Below are 14,891 nucleotides of genomic sequence, written 5' to 3' on the forward strand. Positions count from 1 at the left end.
GCTTCCAGACTACAAATCATTCACAATGACAACACTGCTTATTAGTCCGCTCATGATAACCAACATTACATGCATTTCCTCATATCTAGATTCAGGACCAGTGTTGGGTAAGTTACTAAAAAAAAAAGTAATCCACTATAGATTACTAATTATTACTTTAAAATTGTAATCTGATTACATTACTGATTAGTGCATGTAAAACGTATCAGATTACTAATTACTTTTCAGGTTACTTTCAAAACCTATCAAACCGCCAAAACTACACTAGAAAGTGAAACTCATAGTTCTTTCATCAGTCTCGGGTGTTCTTACTGTTTGAAGGACTACCAGACCGATAAAAAATAAAACTTTTCTAACTAGGCTAGTTTGGTGTCGCTAGCCAAGGGGAGGCACAACTAAGCTATCATTGTGTGGGTTTAGCGCTACAGTGCCATGCAAAGTACATTATTCACTGAAGATATAAAATTACAGGCGGCCTTCTTTTATTGATGTTCTCCAAGTGGAAAATTATTTGGGGCTAAAGAAAAAATCTTTGGGGCAAAATATGATTTCTTTTAAAAATGCATTTTACTTAATGTTGTTTTCTTAACAATAAATTTGTAACGCAAGTAACAATTTTATTGCCACCAGTAACTGTAATCAAATTACATAAATTTAATATGTGATGTGTTACATTACTGCATCAACATAAAATGTAATTAGATTACAATAATGCATTACGTTGTTAAATGTTACACCCAACTCTGTTCAGGACCAACAAATTATGTGTATATATATATATATATATATATATATATATATATATATATATATATATATATATATATATATATAAATCTGATCACTGCTGAAAATAAAGTTTAGTAGAAAGTAAAATATGCAGTTGATTTTTATTCCATGAATGTGTTTCCAGATTATAAATCACATCATCACCAACATCACAGATATTACTTTGTATTTGACAACTATCATACAAACTCCACCAAAAAGAAAAAAAATCAGCACTTTTCTCCCAATAGTATGTGAAATCCTTACAACTTATAAATCTTCCAAATTTTAGTCACTACTAAAAGTTGTAGGAGAACTCGTAATGCATGCATGTACAATACCAGAGTCAATTTTAGTTCCTTGAGTGTGCTTCGCCTCAGGCTATACAGCCTTCAAGAGGGGATTGGACATATCAATGAGCCACAGTAACTAACAATTCACAGCAGAAAGCCCAACAATTATGGATACTATGAACGTGTGTCAAGATGTCAGATAGACTGAATATTTTCCATAAATAATTTAGGCTTTTAGGATAGAAGTGCAACATAACTGCCAGCTTTATAAGAGAAAAGTGTGTGTGCATGTGTATAGAAAGGGGCATGTCTGAATGAAACTGTTTTATATTTCATAACCTGTTACTCTTGCTGTAGAGGAAGGATGATTCTCTCCCTCTTGCATTAATCCTAAGCAGCCTCAGTCAGATACTGTATGAAATGAAAGAATTACGTGAAATAGCTGGCCCTTGTTTGAACCAATTGTTTTTTTTTTTCTTTTAGTCTGCATGTATAAAGATTAAATATTCATGATGTGACTAGTAAATGGAGTAAAAGTGTAATAAAGGGAATGATTTTATCACTGTGATTATTTGATTTTGTATTTTATTCAGGATGTCTCACCAGCCACATCTCTATATTCTCTTTGAAAATCATTCATTACATGGAGCTATCATCCTAAAGATCCATCACATTTGATAAATTGCATCACACTGAACCCCACAACCACTCACCCGTCTTGTTAGACTTGTTACACTCAACCGTCAGAGCCATGTTATATTTGATGGAGTAAGGATATATGCAAGACACCAATGTGGCTTATACACCAATGTGTGTGTGTGTATATATATATATATATATATATATATATATATATATATATATATATATATATATATATATATATATCCCTTTTTAACAGGTTTCTTTCATTTGATTCTCTATTCAGAGCAGCATCCAGAAACATACAGAATGTAAATCCAAGGTAAAATAGTTCATACTGTTGTCACATTTTATATGGCATAGAACTACAGTGTTGCACATCCTGAAGCTTAATTCATCTAATACCACAGCAATTTGCCAGCTATTATTATTATTATTATTATTATTATTATTATTATTATTGTTATTAAAGGACAATGTCATACATTTTACCAATTTATAGTTACATTTAATGTTGTGGAACATCCTCAAAACAAACACTTTTGGTGCAACAGCTATTAACAGTTGTTCTCTATGGCAGAAAACAGTAAAGCGCTGACACTGGCTTTTTAAATAAATGTTAATTATACTTTACCTTAAGGAAATCTTCAGAGCAATATTTATACATTTTCATTGTTTAAAAAAAACTTTAAAAATCAGTTTATTGTTGGGCCGCCATACAAGTCCCTATGACTGATTTATTAGAGTAGAAACAACAAAGTATTTGAACGAGTGGACTATTATAAACCACTAATTTGCTATGCAGCTAACACTATATTGTAGCTGTGCAATTATAGAAAATGAATTGACACCATCAGGCAAATTCAGATTCAAGAATTCAATAGCATTGTGTCAAGACATCAAGATGTTCCAGTCTAAAACTAATATAAAAGAAATCAGAGTCAGAATGTGAGCTAGAGTTAGACAAGCTCAAGTGTATGACGAAAGTGAGAGGTTTTGCAGGTTCATCTAGTAATCAGTAAATGTGTACAATAAAATTTATTTTTATCCTCAGTATACTTTTGTAATGCTGAAGAGACAACGAGAATGACAGCACATGATTACATTATCAGAGCTGTAAAAACTTGGACCATATTTCAAACAGCATACTACCATGCTAAATAGTATGCCAGAGCACCATCTGTGTCTTTAGGTATATTACTTAGTGTGTATTATCTACAGTAGTTTGGAGCAAAGCCAGAAATTCTCTCTGAATGTGCACTAAAGTGGCATGCACAGCTGTAGGATTAATCTGCCCATTAGAGAAGGATGCCACAGAGTCCTGGTTACAAAATGTGAGTAGCTTGCAATAGATTTATTTATTTATTTATTTATTTACCATAGAGGTTAAAATCTTACACCCAACAGTGATTTCCTTGATTTGAAAATAATTTTTGTGGAACAAACTGGCCCATTACTTCTCAAAATTCTACCATAAACACTTTTCATATCTATAAACTGGAAACAGACTACATTCAACATTCAGTGCAGTTTTATCTCAAAAGCATCAGGCTTGTTATGTCAGTGGGAAATGGAGGTCATGACATGAATGAAAGAGACCAGACATCATATTTATTGTTTTGAAGTTCATGTATTTACATTAAGAAATGCAGCTTTCTGTTGATAAAATTAATGGTGAAATAATAAACCAAGCAATATCTCTAAGTGAGATTTTGAGTTATGTTCCTAAAGACCTAGAATGTTTCATCTTACTCCCTATCTAAGCATAAACATAGAGAGAGAGAGAGAGAGAGAGAGAGAGAGAGAGAGAGAGAGAGAGAGAGAATACAATACGTCCAAGGATGTAACACAAACTTTTACTGAACACTTTACTCTGAATTTTGTTCATCAGTTGTTCTTCCTGCTGTGGACAACCTGAAAGAAAAGCAAAAAAGAAAACAAAAAAAATCATACATGAGAACCCATTACTATATACCCAAAAGCAGCCTACACAAACATAAAACGAGTATAGCTTTCCATGCGTTCATAAAAAATCAAGAGCTCTCCTACTTTTAAAGTGTACAGATGAGTGACAAATTAAACAAAAAGTGTCTACAAGCCGTCAGAAAAGCTTCAGTGCATCTTGGAATAGATTCTCCAAGTCTCTGGAACTGTACAGTGATGAACATCACTCTTCCAAAAGATATATGATGATGGTATACAGTGCTGTCTAATACTTCAGCCCAAAATCTCTAGGTGTACAATTTATGTTCAGATCCGGTTACTGTGAAGGCCATAACATATGATTCGCATCATTTTCATCCTCATCAAACCATTCAGTGAGCCTTTATGCCCTGTGGGTGGGGGTGGAGTCATCCTAGAAGAGACCACACCCATCAGGACAGAAATGTTTCATCATAGGATAAAAGTGATCCATGAGAATAACTTTGTATTGCATTGTGGACAAGAGGACACAAGCTATGACAGCAAAATGCATAACAAAGTCACTGTTTTACCACATTAAATTGTCACTTGTCTGTATTCAAGTGGCAAAAACATCAAGTCAAGTCAAGGGGCTTTTATTGTCATTTCAACCATACAGAGCTGGCACAGTACACAGTGAAACGAAACAATGTTCCTCCAGGACCATGGTGTTACATAAAACAACACACTAACTACATGAGACAACATAGAACATATGCTATTTTAAATGTAAATGGATAAAGTTCCAAAGTTCCATTCCACTAAAAGACACTAACACATTAATTGTCTTAAAACAACTACTATTTATTAATTTGATACATAATAAATATTAAAATGGTATAGACATCAGCATTAAAAAGATATCTCTTTATGTGTAGCTTAAAGACTGACAGGCTATTCATCCAGTAGTCATTCCAAGTTTAATAAAAATATTTATATTTTATATAAAAAGGACAAATAACATTTACAGACAAATAAAATGTTTTATATTATGCAGTATAAATTATAGTAAAAGTCATTTAAATTTAAATTTACATTTATGGCATTTGGCAGATGCCCTTAGTCAGAACGACGTACAGAAGTACTTTGAAGTCTCTATCAATAAATACACCCTCATCCTGGTTCAGGGGGTCAGGGACTACATCATTTTAGTAATGTGAGATGAGAAGGGCAGTTGATTGTCCATGGTTACCTCAAGGTTGCATGTAGTGACTGATGGTGAGATCTGAGAGTTGGTTGTGATTACGCTATCTAACTCCCTGTTACTCATTTCTATATTATCTCGGTTGGAACAGCTGAGTCACTGACTATCTTCATGTGAAGAACCACCCCTTCACTTAGCGCTAAACCTAGTAAAAAATAATGGTAGAACTTAACAACAGGGATGCCTCCACTACCAACAAGTCTAGTTCTTCTTATTACTAATTTGTATGCCACAAATACCTTTTAAATATACTTGAAAGAACATTTGACCCTGTTTTGATCAATTTAAAAATCTAATCAGTTCATTCACTGATTACAAATTACGGTAAGTCTCTCTGGATAAGCATAGCTTAACCTTAATTGGATTTAATATTGTCCTAAACTTCCAGGCTATAGCAAGCAAACACACTGTCTACTTCTCCATTTAAAACCCAATCTATGATAGAAAAACATTAGTGACACTTTAACAAAGAATTACAAGCTTACTATGGGAAATGACTAATCACTCAATGAGCATCATTCACACCAGTCTCTCCAATCTCGTCTTCTGAGGTAAAAGTCCCTCACTGTGTTGGATGAACACATCGTCATGCTTTACTCCACTGATTACTATCCACTCGAACAGCTGTGATGAAATAATCCCTGATTAATGAATTCACTGTGTTCTATGGAGTTGGCTAAATTTACCAGTTTTTGATTAGGTAATTCAAACATTTCATATTTGCTCAGTGCCATCTCTACAGTGTAAGCGATGGTGTGTGCATAATGCATAACTGTGTCAAGATCATTTACGAACTGAATCAATTAAGCGTATCCATTACACTGTGGCACATAGTGATACAATAACTTGATCAAAACATGACATTTACTGCATAATGAAAGCACACCTAGCTAACTAGGCCTTGCACATCTACTTTAATCAGACAGTTTTTACCATTGCATGGTCAAACATTGGCTCCTCATTTAGCCATGTTCTCTGTGGGTACACACATTTATTTATTGTTTATTTATGGTACAGGCATTAAGCAAATTATGACATGTGATGGGTTTTTCCTAGACCTCCACACATATATATGTATGTGTATGTAAGCCTTGTTCATTAGTCAACAGACAACAAAATGGACAAAAAATAGCTTTAAGTGTGTAATGTCATTGCTCAGGAAATTACATCATTACAATGCTATTTAGTTTTATGACCCAATTAATGACAGCAAAGTAAATAGGAACTTACCCCTGCTGTGGTACTAACAAAATTCGTTTGCTCACGCTCTCAATTTGGACACCTGCAGAGGGCAGATGTACTCAAATACACTGAAATTTCCAAAGAACTAGAGAATAAATATACCACTTTCTGCAAAGACTAGAAATATTTATTGCCTGCCTGGCCTAATCACATTCTGTATTGGCATATTAACTCACAGTTGCTCTTCCATTTTCCTTAAATATCTCACTAATGCCTGAGCATCAGTCACTGAATCTACACTTTCAGGCCCAATTTTCACCTCATGTTTTTCCCATAGGTCTAAATGCAGATGTCAGTTTAGTCACTATTCATACTGAAAGCAAGTTGTGGCTCAGAGGTGCCAGCAATGCTAACTAGAAAGTCATAGCAGGTAGATAGGAAAAACTGCATTTTACCACAAAAACTTTAGCATAGGTTGGTGGACATGAGCTAGGAATGCTAACAGGATAACTGATAAAACCAAATATATTGGTTGAAGTAATATGTCAGATGTTACACCATTTCAATTTGCCCCACTCAGATCCAGCAATTTTTTTGACCAACTGATCAGACAATACAGTTGCATGCATCAACAAAATGTGCATTTTGTGCAGTTGCATGCATCAACAACATTCTGGCAGCTGTGAGTCTGAAGAGAATGTATGTGTAAGAGTTGTTGTTTTGTTTTCTTCAAATGTGCGCCAAGCAACAGTAAAAGTACAGCAAGGCAAAAGTTTGATGTGGTTGCTACTTAATAATTAGCAACTCCTCCATTTTTACTGAGCATAGATCCCAGTCCCACCTTCTTGTATTCTACTGGCTCACATGTTTCCATGATCACAAATTTCCAGGTAAAAGTTCACCTAGATTATGCCTTTGCAAAGTGAAAATAACAACTACTCTAAACAAGTGTGTATTTCACATTCACCATCAATTCCATTTCAGTGAATTGGCTTTTCTGCCAATTTTATTAATGTTCAATGTCTGACCTTTGCTTTAGCTGAAAAAGAACAAAAACTCAGTATTCAGGTGGCTCTCAGATCACCATAGCAAGGGGTCAAAAAGTGTCAATGATATGTCTAAACCCGTAGATGTTGGCACTACTGCAATCTTTGTGACTGAAGAATGTCATCAGTCCCTCACTGTGAGAATCTGAACCCCTTTGCAGATAAACTAGGTATAACACAAGTTAGGCATAGCAGGTTGTTTCATGGGGGGAACAAATCATGACTGTTTTGGTTCAGTTTATGACATCGTACGATTCATAGCATCTGACTCTACCACATATTGTAATACACACCATAGTTAAATTGCCACACACAGACAGGGTTTTGCATGTCCTCTCATAACTTCTCACTATCTCCATGTACTCTGATTTGACACAGCATTTACTAGAACAAATCAGAACAAATCTCAACACTACATAGACAGACATTCAAATTCCCCAACACACATCGAGATTCGATTAAACCTTCTGCCACACTTATCCTTTTGTTCTTGCTCAACACATTTCCAGCAAACATGAACAAAGACACAAAGGTGGGCTTACACACACACACACACACACACACACACACACTCCAACACATGCTGTATGTACTATTTACATTAAAAAACATATCAAAGCTAGATTTATCACATGTATATATATATATATATATATATATATATATATATATATATATATATATATATATATATATAAAACATACTTCATAACAAACATACATGTTTTTCTGTTTTAAATGAAAGGCTTACAACTTTTTTGTTTACCCGGTTTGTTACTTGGAGGAAACACAGCATTAAATTAGTAGAGCATTAACTTGAAACACTTAGAAAAATTTAAGTCAACTCAAGTGGGTTTTTTTTTTTTTGCATTCCTCTATGTAGCTAGTGCACATTAAAACAAAATGTCATTTCTCTGGGACCATGGTGCAAAACAACATTATAGTAGTACAATATAGGAGCTTCTTGCTTGCATCAGCGTTAAATTATACTGTTCCTTTCTTTTTCATTAATAATTTTGTGCTATTGTTCTCATTTGTTATAGTTTCACTTTCACAAACTGGCCTGTTAGGGCAGGACGGTATCCAGCCCACTGGGGAAGTTGCTGCTCTCGCTTTCTTGCAGCATAGCACATAGTCTTAGAACAGGCCTAGTTAATCATTGACAATCTAGAGCCATGGCCAGGGAGCAGACAAGCAGGCTAAACCGACCGTCCGCTAGCTGCACTAAGTCGTCGCCTTGGTTCCACAATATTAAGAATGTGCCTGTTCCCCGAGCTAAACAAAAATTTAGAAACACTCAGAAAGTGTGTTTTAGTAACCTAATTTACATAAAATTAGGTCATATTGAATGTACAGCCAGCACTTTTGATCTGAAGCCAAGACTGTTAAATATTAGATCTCTTACGTCTAAAGCATTAATTGAATTAAATGAAACCATTACTGATCAGGAGTTTAATATAATGTGTTTAACAGAAACATGGATTAAAACAAATTAGTACATAGCACTAAATGAAGCTAGTCCTCCTGCATACAGCTATATACATCAGCCCTGTCTAACTGGCAGAGGAGGTGGTGTCACACTTATTTATAATGAATGGACAGTGCCATTTCAGCACCTCGATTGTTTTGGACCGCAAGAGTGCACAGGGTTGTGAGGCAGGGCAGCAGAAACACACACGGCTGATGGCCAATTATTGGAGTGGCTTCTCTCTACCATCCAGCAGAAGAGATGCTGCTATAAAAGGGAGCGGCGGCCGTAACGGGGTGAGTTCGCGCTCCACATGCACATGTACTAACCTGTCTCTCTTTCTCACTCTCTCTCTCTCTCTCTTGCATTCCAGATGCCGACATGGAAGACGATAACGAGGACAGCGGACAAGAAACTCCCCGACTGCACTGCACCTCTCCGGACCCTCCATGGCCTCCTCTACGACTCCTGGGTCCCACCTCATGGCAGCTCCAGCCCCCTTAGCATGCCCCTCACTAGGAAGACAGCACCTTCCCCACTCTCACTCCTCTCCCTTGCAGTCCCACTCCTCCTCCTAACCTTTAATAAATAACACTGTTTTTGGCACCACCACAGCCTCCCTGTGTTGGTGTTCTGCCTGTCCTGGCCTAGAGGGCTCACACATATAAAGCACTGAATAGTCACGCGCCACAGTACCTGAGCAAACTTTTGGTCTTTTATGATCTGCCATGCCTACTTCGAACAAAAGGTGCATACTATTTGTTGGTACCTCGAATAGTGTAGGCTACAGCAGGGGGAAGAGCTTTCTCTTACAAAACCCCACAGTTATGGAACAGCCTTCCAATTATTGTTCAGGACTCAGACACAGTCTCAGTATTTAAGTCCAGGCTAAAAACAAGCTGTTTGTGAATAGTTTTTTTCTTAGGTACAGGAGCAGGCTCACAGGCATAGAGTGTTGTGGTGAACTGGGATGTTTGGATGCGTCACTCCCCCAGGTTTGTTGATGGCAGAGTGGCTGGCCGCCTTGTGTCCCAGGGTACTCTCATGTCTGTGTTACCGTCTGGTTCTCCCTTTTAGTTACGCTGTCATAGCTACTCTTTCCCGAGTCCCTGCTTGCAATCACACAAAGTACATTGTCCTTAACCATTACAGGGCCAAAAGCATACCTAATAATCTCTCCCTCTCTTTCCCTCTCTCTTTCTGTAGAGCTGCACATGATACTTCTGAGATGCCAGTGATCCTGACCCCTCCTGCTCTCCGGCCCTGCCTGATCCATCTTGATGCTGTACTTCTGATTGGAGTTCTTATCAATTGGAAGTCACATGATGCTGCTGAGGAAGGCCCCACATGGTGCTTTGGGACAATGCCCATTGTTAACAAATAAAACTGAACTGAACTGAACAGTATACAAGACTACATGAAATGCAAATACACACCAGCATGAGACGAGTGTGAGACAATAAGTGCACAGAAAACATATACACAGAACAACAAATATACAGAACAGTGAATACACAGGACAACAGATACACAATGCAGAGCACATAGACTATACAGGAAAACAGAACAGTGTTGTGTGAGAATACTATTGCAACAGTGGGCTGTAAACTACTGGAGTAGTGTAGCAGTGATAAATGTAGCAGCAATATTATCAGCAAAGTAGCAGCAATGTTAGCAGGAAAAAAAAAAGAGTATCATAAATAGAAAGTGTCTAATGTAGCATTGTAACATGCAGGTGTGCAGTGGTATCGAGTTATCCTGGGTTAGGGCTTTGACTAGCCCAGGTGAGCATCGGGAGTCACCAAGGTATTGAGTAGTCTGACTGGCCCAGGGAATAAACTGTTGGTGGTGCCACAGATGCTCTGGTACCTTCTGCCAGAGGGCAAGAAGGTGAAGAGTCCAAGAAAGGGGTTGGAGGTTTGCAGTGGTTGTTGTACAAGGAGTCAATGGTGGGTAATTATTTTTTCAGCTGTTCTCACAATTAGCTGTAGGGTCCTATACTAAAATGGTGAGAAAGCTGGTCAGGATGCTTTCTATCATCCCTCTGTATAAGGTGGTGAGGATGGGAGGAGGAAGGTTGGCTCTCTTCAGCCACCACAGGAAGTAGAGGTGCTGCTGTGCCTTCTTGGCTAGGCTGGTGATATTGAGAGTGCAATAGAGGTCCTCTGTCATGTGCTCATCAAGACACTTTGAACGTTTGAATCTTTCCACAGTACTTACATTGATGTGAAGTGGTGAGTGGTCTACTCAGGTCCTGCTGAAGTCAACAATCATCTCTTTTGTCTCATCACCATTAGATTGTTGTCTCTACACCATTCTCCAAGCTGGTTCACTTCCTCACTGTACCCTGACTCATTGTTCGTCCTGATGAGGCCCACAACTGTAGTTTCTCCAGCAAACTTGATGATGTGATTTGAACTGTACTTTGAAGCTCAGTCCAGAGTCAACAGGGTAAACAACAGTGGACTGTGCAAGCAGCCCTGGGGAGAGCTGGTGTTCACTGTGCTGGTGTACAGGGAGGTGTTGTGTGGTGTGTGTGTGTGTGTGTGTGTGTGTGTGTGTATGTGTGTGTAATAGTATGCCCCACATCACTCATATTATGTCACTGATGAGATGCATTGCTCCTCCCCAATAGTTTCATTGTCAAGCTACCGATAGATTTTAAAGTTTAGCCTCCCCATCTAATATCACAACCAGCTGTCACTGTGGTGTACTAATAATAACTCCATTGAAAATAGCGGTGTTTATAGTAATTTGGGGATAGGTTGGAATGAGATGCTTGTCTACTCAGTTTGAATTATGTACAAAGTGATGACAGTTGCTACTTACAATCAAGTCTTCAAATATAAGACATGTCTAAATGACTGAGATATCTGAGATATTTTATAGAATGAGAAAGACTTCTCTAATTTTATAAACATTCAAATTAATGATTAATTAACTACAATAGTTATAGTAGCATAGTCTGAGTAAGTTTAATTTTAAGAAATAATAATGTACTTATTCTGTTTATACAATGTATATTTATAGGATATGTAAAAGTCAGTCTGAATTTTCATGGCTATGTCAAAGCAAGGCCAAATCAAGTCTCATGTCATAAAGTGAAATCCAGTTACAAGTCATAGAATTTGTGACTCAAATTTGTTTAAGTTCCACTATTTAAGATTAAATGCTAAAAACAAACCTGTGTCTCTCTTTACGTCCACCTCCACGATCTGATGCCAGGTTGAACCAACGAATGGCATGTTTGCTGATCTCTTCTTCAGTAGAATTGCTGCTTACCTTGCAGTTTCGCACAGCTCCTGATTAAAGAATCAATATATTAATAAAGTTGTATGCAAAAGTTTTTGTACAACTCACCAAATTGCATATTTTATGAAGTGAAAAGAAAGCACAAGCTCAGCAGCAAACCATTTTAATAACTAATTTTGTTTTTGCAAATGTTAATGCACATTTACCTTATATTTCATGAACATAAAAAATAGAACAAAATTGTAATTGTGGCATGCGCACATAAATTCACTACTTAGTAACATCCCTTTGGCTGATCTCTTTTCAGCTTCATATTCTTGACTGAATGTCACATTTGCTTCCAGAATTTGCTGATATTTATTGTAACCCATTTTACCTGTGCATTGTTTCCTGTTCTACCAGCTGCCACACAACTCCAAAGCATAATAGATCCATCCTGATGTTTAATAGTTATCAAGGTGTTCCTTTCATCAAATGCTGCTCCTTTTTTCCTCCAAATATACATTGGGCAAAGAGTTCCATTTTTACATCATCAGTCCACAGCACTTATTTCCAAAATGCATCTGGCTTATCTATATGTTGTTTTGCATACATCAGACACTGACTTATGTGATGAGGTCGCAGGTAAGGTTTCCTTCTGATGACTCTTCTGTGCAGATCATATAGGTTCATGCTATCACTTGGGGATTTTGCTTTGCCTTTTTGCCCAGGATGTAGCCAGTTCTATCTGAACTTCCACAGTTCCCCTTAACTGACATTTCTTAATGAAATTTTGGACTGTGGAAGTTGCGAGCTGGAATACTTTGATATATTTTATAGGCTTTCCTTGCTTTGTAGGCATCAATTAAATTCATTAGAGGTGCTCATGGTGGCTGAGTGTTAATACAAGACTTGAGAAGTCAGAGAATTTATGTTGCTCTGGAATTTATATATTTATCAGCTGACAATTTATAATGACAGTTGTTTACCTGATTAACAAGTCCTAACAAGACAATTAAGGCCTAACAAATTAATTAAGTTGTGAGACTTTACAACTGGAACTAAACTTATACATGCTATAATTACTATTTTTCTGTTTTTTATGGTCATCAAATTTAAAGCAACTGTGCATTAACATTTGCAGGAAGTTTTTTAATTGTTTGCTGCAGAGGTGTACAATTTTTTTTTTCATTTAAAAAATCAACAAAATAGGTCATTTAACCAGGGTGCCCAAATGTTTGCATATAACTGTATACATTATAATTATATATTTATATGGCAAAATGAAAAATGTCTAATTAACCCTCGTAATACATACGGATAAGAAGCCCCTTTGTGTTCATTCCACTGAATTTTAGCTTTTGGTTGGCCCCCTTCCAACAGATTCTTTTGCTAACATTGTCACTGAATATGTGAGCCAAGATATTCCAGGTCACCTTCTTGACATCTTGCCCTCCCAGCGTTGATAGAATTTTTATCTGTTAGGAAGGGAAAGACAGCTTTCCTTTCATTGATGCACATAAAGGCTACTTGGATGCTAATAACTTGTTCATTTAAGCATACTAGTGAAACAAATAGACAGACAGACAGACAGACAAATAAATAAATAAATAAGATGACTAACACTTTGCAGTTATGTAAGATAGAATGCAGAAATCATTTATCATCACATAACAATGCTGGCAATTAATGATTTGTAGCATTTCTGTCTCTAGGTTGGGATACATACATTGCACTGAAATCTGCAACAAAGATGAAAAATGTTATTGAATACCAAGTTATTTTTGGATCCCGTATTTGCAGCTTCAGCGAGCCAGGCTTCAAAATGTTCCACATCCTCAATGGTATCCAGTGGGAATTTCAAGTCCTTAGGTGTGTCAAAAAAGCCCTGGAGTTCTGTATTTGCATCCAGTTTGGTGTTCAGGCCGTTCAGCATTCCCAGGATTTGGGTCTGTTCATGCTTAACCTGCTCCATGAGTGTCAACATATGGAGCTGAGCAGCTATAAAGTTAAAAAAGTAAATAATTAAAATGAGTTTTTTCCAAATATAGTGCTATCTAAAAAAGCAGTTTCATGCCATTAAATATTATCATTTAAAAGAATAAATGGAAGCTGAAATGTTCGAGCAGAGAGTACAGATAAGGAGGTGAGAGAGCTGAACAGACTAAAGAACTGAAGTACTGTGTATCGCTCTCTTAGGTAGAGATGATGCAAGGCCAAAATCCCACTGTATCACTATCAGCAAGTAGTCAAACAGCATTGTAAATAACTTAAGAAACCATTAAACAAAATGTCAAAGTTTAAACTAAAAAAATAAAATAAAATTCTACTCTAGTATTTCATTACAAAATAAGTCTTGGAAGTCACTGAAGCTCACATAAATTATTACATTAATGCTGGTCATTCAGGTGGATTTTTCCTTTAAAACTCACCAGTGCATAGAATCGGTCCAGTTCCTGTCCTTCCTCTACAAGTTGGATGGAAAAGAAGTTGACCCTCCCAACTGCTTGTGTTCATTTCAGGACAGGATATAACTGATGCAAGAGGAGTCAGTAGTGGATGAGTCGTTTTAGAGGCCATGGTATGAGGCTTGTTTGGATCAACAGTTTGTGTTGCTGAAGATGGAAAGCGGTGAACATTTTGATGAGTTCTTTGTTTCTTCAAAGGGGTCCTTGACTTATCCTGATCACTATCAACATCAGATTCTTCAAGATAATGACTGAAAAAGAATGTAGCACAAATATCTACTATGCAATTTCAATACCATTATTTTTTGACATTTACAAAAGTTCAAGCTTTTAATTAATTCTGAAACTAACATTGACTTTGGTTTTGCGTTCACCTCCTCCCCTTCATCCGACTGCACGTCAGAAGTGCTGCAGGAAAAGGATTTCAAAGCCTGGCGTGCAGCTGAATAGTTGCCTGAAACATAAATATTGAAAGAATTTAAAATCTCTGACACTTCTACCACTGAATTAAAATACTGACAACCACCCACTGAGTGAGACTCACTCATTTGGCTGGTGACAATAATATCATTAGATGTGATTACAGATAGAATGGCTAAATGTATTGCTTTAAATAAGTTTTTAATT

General features: G+C 36.8%; 1 protein-coding gene across 1 annotated transcript in view; it reads right to left on the reverse strand.

Annotated features, from left to right (window-relative positions):
* Positions 1-2,839: 2,839 nt before the first annotated feature.
* si:ch211-86h15.1 (uncharacterized protein LOC558435 homolog) overlaps positions 2,840-14,891 on the reverse strand; it is a 51,645-nt gene continuing 39,593 nt past the window's right edge. Inside the window, exons 5-10 of the mRNA XM_053652804.1 lie at positions 14,616-14,718; positions 14,229-14,515; positions 13,571-13,797; positions 13,115-13,274; positions 11,750-11,867; positions 2,840-3,617 (exon numbers count right to left, since the gene is read on the reverse strand). Coding sequence (XP_053508779.1) covers positions 3,572-3,617; positions 11,750-11,867; positions 13,115-13,274; positions 13,571-13,797; positions 14,229-14,515; positions 14,616-14,718 — 941 coding nt within the window. The 3' untranslated portion in view covers positions 2,840-3,571. The remainder of the gene's footprint in view (positions 3,618-11,749; positions 11,868-13,114; positions 13,275-13,570; positions 13,798-14,228; positions 14,516-14,615; positions 14,719-14,891) is intronic.

This window comes from Ictalurus furcatus, chromosome 21 (genome assembly GCF_023375685.1).
Source record: "Ictalurus furcatus strain D&B chromosome 21, Billie_1.0, whole genome shotgun sequence".
Classification (NCBI taxonomy): domain Eukaryota; kingdom Metazoa; phylum Chordata; class Actinopteri; order Siluriformes; family Ictaluridae; genus Ictalurus; species Ictalurus furcatus.